Source organism: Diplotaxodon limnothrissa, linkage group LG3 (genome assembly GCF_057381915.1).
Source record: "Diplotaxodon limnothrissa isolate DT_005_m linkage group LG3, D_limnothrissa_male_GT1.1, whole genome shotgun sequence".
Taxonomy (NCBI): Eukaryota; Metazoa; Chordata; class Actinopteri; order Cichliformes; family Cichlidae; genus Diplotaxodon; species Diplotaxodon limnothrissa.
This window is the reverse complement of record NC_140598.1, coordinates 11,367,331-11,373,469: the sequence shown is the minus strand read 5'-3', so window position 1 is coordinate 11,373,469 and position 6,139 is coordinate 11,367,331. Positions and strand designations below refer to the sequence as shown.

The window sequence follows — 6,139 nt, the reverse complement described above, 5'->3', positions numbered from 1 at the left end:
GACTGTTACCAAACGGAGCAGAAATCTCATCACTGGACAATAATGATGAATGAACTCAGAGCTGCTGATATCAGATCTGATTTCAGGGGAACTAAACACAGAAATGATTGGCTCATTTTAACTTTCTGAGCCATTATCTGCTGGTGTGTCGCTAGTTGGCAGAAAATGATTTGTATTCCTGTTCAGGGCTTCAGTGTTTATGAGTCCAGATCCAGGTGACAGCAAGTCAAAATGATGTTACCTGTCTGTGTCCAGCAGCAGCCTGTATTCACTTTGAATATTGTTATAACCTGACATGGATCAGTTTGTCTTTGATTGGTTTGTAAATGTCACTGTTTCCATTGGACCTGAGTGACGTACAAAGACAGAGAGGGAGAGAAAGGAGAGAGAGGATGGAGACAGCAAAGAGAGAGCAAACACAAACAGGTGAGAGTGGACAGGTGACCAAGGTCAGCAACCAATCAGAGAGCTTCTGTTTGACCCACAGTCACTGATGATGACTGCACATAACAGAGCAGTGTGTTACTCTGATATCAAATATGGATCCTGCTCTTATAATAATGATCATCAGATGATATTATTGTGTTATTTTGTAGCTGAATACGATGTTTGTGTGATTATCAGTGAAAGAAGCAGTGAGGAGGATGGAGAGAGAGAGAGGACAGAGGGTGAAGTTAGAAACACTAAAAGGATTTTTCATGGATTTCATGGATGATTTGAGTGATTTCCAGCAGGACACTTAAACATGTCAGTGGGCGTCCTAAAGAACATATTCACTGATATGAAACGTGTCATTGAACAGGATTAATATCAGTGGAAACATGGTGGAAACAGCTGTGACTGCATGGATGTGACACACTTCAAATCTGTTCTCCACTATTGTATTTGGGATCCATGGAGATGCTGCTGAGTCTGTACAATAAAGGAATGGTGTGGAAGGTTGCAGCGTACGGACACAAACACTTTGTGGTTACAATCTGATTTTATTTTCAACATTAAACTACTAACCTACACTGATCAATGATGTTAATGATCACATCTGGACTCACCCAGCCTTTTTGCAGTTCCTCACAGCTGGAATCAGTCTCTGCCGTCCCCGCTCTGATGTGTTGTACTTCAGCAGGTCCAACTCATTCAGAACCTTCTCTGACATCTGCAGCATGAAGGCCAGAGCTGAGCACTGGATCTCAGAGAGTCTCTTCTTTGATCTGTTCTCTGACTTCAGGAACTCTTGGATCTCCTGATGTACTGAGAGGTGGTTCATCTCCATCAGACAGTGGAAGATGTTGATGCTTCTGTCAGGAGAGATTTCATCGCTGTTCATCTCCTTCAGGTTGTTGATGACTCTCTGGATGGTTCCTGGACTGATCTCTGTCTGACCCAGCAGACCTACTAAGAGTCTCTGGTTGGACTCCAGACAGAGGCCATGAAGGAAGCGAACAAACAGGTCCAGGTGGCCATTTTTACTCTGGAGGGATTTCTCCATGGCTCTCCTCAGAAATACATCAAGTGATTGGAGATCTTTGTTATCAAAAACACTGGAAATCATCTTGGTCAATGATTTTGGTTTAAGGAAGTTCTTCAGCACCTCTGTCTTCCTGCTGGTGTGACAGTGGAACATGTAGACTGCAGCCAGAAACTCCTGAATGCTCAGATGAACAAAGCAGTAGACTGGTTTCTGGAAGATCACACACTCTCTTTTGAAGATCTCTGTACAAACTCCTGAGTACACCGAGGCCTCTGTCACATCCAGACCACACTGCTCCAGGTCTTCTTGGTAGAACATGATGTTTCCTTTCTCCAGATGTTGTAAAGCCAGCCTCCCCAGCTTCAGAAGAACTTTCCTGTCAGCCTCCGTCAGCTCCTGTGGACTCGTCTCACGTCCCTCATGGTACTTGTTCTTCTTCCTCTTTGTCTGAACCAGCAGGAAGTGTGAGTACATGTCAGTCAGGGTCTTGGGCAGCTCTCCTCTCTGCTCTGTAGTCAACATGTGCTCCAGAACTGTAGCAGTGATCCAGCAGAAGACTGGGATACTACACATGATGTGGAGGCTCCTGGATGTCTTCATGTGGGAGATGATTCTGCTGGACAGCTCTTCATCACTGAATCTCCTCCTGAAGTACTCCTCCTTCTGGGCGTCAGTGAAGCCTCGTACTTCTGTTAGCCTGTCAACGCATGTAGGAGGGATCTGATTGGCTGCTGCAGGTCGGGAAGTTATCCAGACGAGAGCCGAGGGAAGCAGATTCCCCTGGATGAGGTTTGTCAGCAGCTGGCTGACTGATGACTTCTGTGTGACATCAGACAGCAGCTTCCTGTTGGTGAAATCCAATGAAAGTCTGCTTTCATCCAGGCCGTCAAAGATGAACAAAAGCTGAGAGACAGCCAGCTTCTCTGCTGTGACCTTCTGTAATGTTGGATGGAAAACATGGAGCAGCTCCAGAAGACTGTACTGCTCATCTCTGATCAGGTTCAGCTCCCTGAATGAAAGCAGAACCACCACACTGACATGTTGGTTCTCCAAGCCCTCTGCCCAGTCCAGAGTGAACTTCTGCACTGAGAAGGTTTTTCCAACACCAGCCACGCCGTTGGTCAGAACCACTCTGATGGGTCTCTGTTGGTCAGGTAAGACTTTGAAGATGTCCTGGCACCTGATTGGAGTGTCATGGAGGGCATCCATCTTGGAAGATGTCTGCAGCAGCTTCACCTCATGTTGGGTATGAACCTCTTCACTCTGTCCCTCTGTGATGTAGAGCTCAGTGTAGATCCTGTTGAGGAGGATTCTACTTCCTGTTTCATCACTTCCTTCAGTCACACGTTCACATCTCCTTCTCAGACTGATCTTATGTTCATCTAAAACCTCCTGCAGACCAACATCTGCTGAAAGAAAGAAAAACAATGAGACTAAAGAGAAAGAAAACTCTTCAATGTCTGAACAACACAAGAAGTCCAGTTTTCAGAAATGAGTCCATCAGCAGACAGATGTTCAGTCTTACTTTGTACACAGCTGCTCTGACTGGCTGTCTGCAGTCCAGCTCTGCTTCTGGATCTTTCTCCACACTGTGCAGAAGCTCTGATGGTGACACAGAAAAGTCAAAGTGGAGATACTTCTGTCCACCTTTGATTAGACTCATTATAAAAAGGCCACTCTTTCAATGATGAGGATGTACACATCCTGGACAGGGAGGAACGCTCGTTGGAGGGCGGAGTCAAGGAGGCCATTTACGTGAAAAGGCAAAGACTATCTTTGAGTCGAGGAGGGGGCCTAAGGGTACAACTGTCACCATCTTACAATGCTGTGATTGCAACCATTCCCCAGCTCTCTATGAATGGGACTCATGGCCATCATTCAATGGCCTTTGATCAGTGGTCATGAGAATTGCATAATTAAGATCAATGGACTGACCTCCCAGGCCATTGTTCCTTCAGTGGGCTGGTTTCAGTCATTATGCATCATCACCTGGATGATGACGAAACGTTTCTCCCACAAAACGCTACGTCCAGATGAACAGAATCAACTTTTGGAGAATGTTGAATCAGTATTTCAGCTTTAAGAGGGTATTTTAACACAAACATCAGTCCTTCTACTTAAGTATGTTTGCCTCTTTTTTTATGCCTAAATTAACTTTACTGTTAATGAGTATTCATGTTTCTGTAATCCACCAGTGTGCTCATGCTTTTTTAATTGAAAAGATATTTTAATGATCAAATATAATTTTATGTTTGTTATTTGTGGATTTTAAATGTCCTTGACAGAGACAGATGATAATCATTATCCTGCACTGTGGTCTCAGGTTTGGTCCAGCTAGCACAAAGAATGGCTATGTTGAACTTCCTCCTGGGATCTACACTACGAAGTGAGTCCAACATTAGCAGGGTCTATTTCCTTTATCTGGACTCACTTTAGCATTCACAATCACGTGAAGCTTGTTATTAACTCGATAAGTCAACCCAGGCTTTCAGCTGAGCGTTCACATGAAACACGTGGTGTTGGCAGCATCTGATCAATCATATTCATGGAGACGTGTATCAGCAACAGAGCAGCTGAGTTTGCAGAAGGAAGTCAAACTAAACCACAGGAACATTATGAGGAGATTACACACATAATAAAATACTAGCAGTAACACAGCTGCTGCAGACAAATCAGTCGTGTGATCGTGTGTGAGAGGAGAAGGACTGTAAAGGAGTTTGGTGTTAAAAGCTCTGTATGAATGTGGGAGACTTTGAAGGGCTTTAAAAAGGCCAATATAAAATAAAAGGCAGCAAAATTGCTGCCTGTGAAAGTCACCAGACTTATCAGACCTCTGTGATTAAGAACTGTAAGAACACCTATTTGTACTTGTTGGCATTATATCAAACACACACGTATATTAAGCCTTTGTTTGAACTCTGGTTGAATTTGTTGCTTTCAGACTGTGAAACATCACAGAGGCTGCAGCTGCAGATCTTTTTTCACCTGGAAATTTACGTTAAATGTTAGATGCGGGTTTCGTCCTGGTCGCGGAACACTGGACCAGCTCTTTATCCTCTCGAGGATACTTGAGGGTGCATGGGAGTTTGCCCAACCAGTCTACATGTGTTTTGTGGACTTGGAGAAGGCATTCGACCGTGTCCCTCGGGGTGTCCTGTGGGAGGTGTTGCGGGAGTATGGGGTGTCTGGCCCATTGCTACGGGCCATTCGATCCCTATACAACCGTTGCAAGAGCTTGGTTCGCATTGCCGGCAATAAGTCGGACTCGTTCCCGGTGGGTGATGGGCTCCGCCAGGGCTGCCCTTTGTCTCCGGTTCTGTTCATAATTTTTATGGACAGGATTTCTCGGCGCAGCCAAGTGGCGGAGGGCTTTCGCTTTGGTGGCCTCAGAATCTCATCTCTGATTTTTGCGGATGATGTGGTTCTGTTGGCTTCATCGGGTGAGGGCCTCCAGCTCGCACTGGAACGGTTCGCAGCCGAGTGTGAAGCAGCGGGAATGAGGATCAGCACCTCCAAATCTGAGGCCATGGTTCTCAGCCGGAAAAGGGTGGAGTGCCCACTCCGGGTCGGGGATGAGTTCCTGCCCCAAGTGGAGGAGTTCAAGTATCTCGGAGTCTTGTTCGCGAGTGATGGGAGAAGGGAGCCGGAGATCGACAGACGGATTGGGGCTGCAGCTGCAGTAATGCGGACGCTGCACCGGTCCGTCGTGGTGAAGAGGGAGCTGAGTGTAAAAGCAAAGCTCTCAATTTACCGGTCGATCTATGTCCCTACCCTCACCTATGGCCACGAGCTGTGGGTAGTGACCGAAAGAACGAGATCGCGGATACAAGTGGCAGAAATGAGCTTCCTCCAAAGGGTGGCTGGCCTCTCCCTTAGAGATAGGGTGAGAAGTTCGGCCATCCGGGAGGGGCTCAGAGTAGAGCCGCTGCTGCTCCACATCGAAAGGAGCCAGCTGAGGTGGTTCGGGCATCTGACAAGGATGCCCCCTGGGCGCCTCCTGGGTGAGGTGTTCCAGGCATGTCCCACCGGGAGGAGGCCCCGGGGCAGACCCAGGACACGCTGGAGAGATTATATCTCTCGGGTGGCCTGGGAACGCCTTGGTGTTCCCCCAGATAAGCTGGAGGAGGTGGCTGGGGAGAGGGAGGTCTGGGCCTCTTTGCTTAGGCTCCGGATAAAGCGGACGAAGATGGATGGATGTTAGATGGAAAATGTATTGCTCAGTTTAACCAAAGTAAAAACAATAATCCATAAACCTTCATAAAGACAAACAGAGTCAGGAACAACATCTAGACACATATTACCTCTCAGCAGCAGAAGAACAGCCTTTAAAGTCTATATCAAAACCCTTCGAGTTGTTGCTCTTTAAGGAAGCACAGCTGGGTTCAGGTCCAGGAGATTCTGGCCTCTTATTGATCCTAAAAGAAAAACAATAAATGTCACAGCTTCATGAGACAGGAAGGAAAAACTGGAAATATTAAATTAAAGACAAGATGAACAATCTCATAAAAATAATGTACTTACTCTTTGTCACATAACAGAGTTTTGTTAAAGTTTACACCGATATATTTCGACTCGTTGCTCTTTAAGGAAACACAGCTGGGTTCAGGTCCAGGCTCTGGATTAGTTTCAGGGTTATGTCCAGCTGAGCCTGGTACGCCCAACAGCTCTGGG

The 6,139-nt window shown here is 46.4% G+C and overlaps 1 protein-coding gene across 1 annotated transcript; it reads right to left on the bottom strand.

The window, feature by feature from the left end:
* Positions 1 to 241: 241 nt before the first annotated feature.
* On the bottom strand, positions 242 to 2,677 carry LOC146634523 (protein NLRC3-like). The gene is made up of 2 exons (XM_085377557.1): positions 1,050 to 2,677; positions 242 to 347 (listed from the first exon to the last, which is right to left on the bottom strand). Exons 1-2 carry the CDS (start codon positions 2,675 to 2,677, stop codon positions 284 to 286), a joined length of 1,692 nt encoding a protein of 563 aa, XP_085233683.1. The 3' UTR covers positions 242 to 283.
* Positions 2,678 to 6,139: the final 3,462 nt, after the last annotated feature.

Coding starts and splice junctions, on each gene's coding strand:
- LOC146634523 (XM_085377557.1), bottom strand. CDS start 2,677: ATGGATGCCCTCCATGACACTCCAATCAGGTGCCAGGACATCTTCAAA. Junction 348..1,049: donor AGGAACTGCAAAAAGGCTGG/GTGAGTCCAGAT, acceptor TACGTCACTCAG/GTCCAATGGAAACAGTGACA.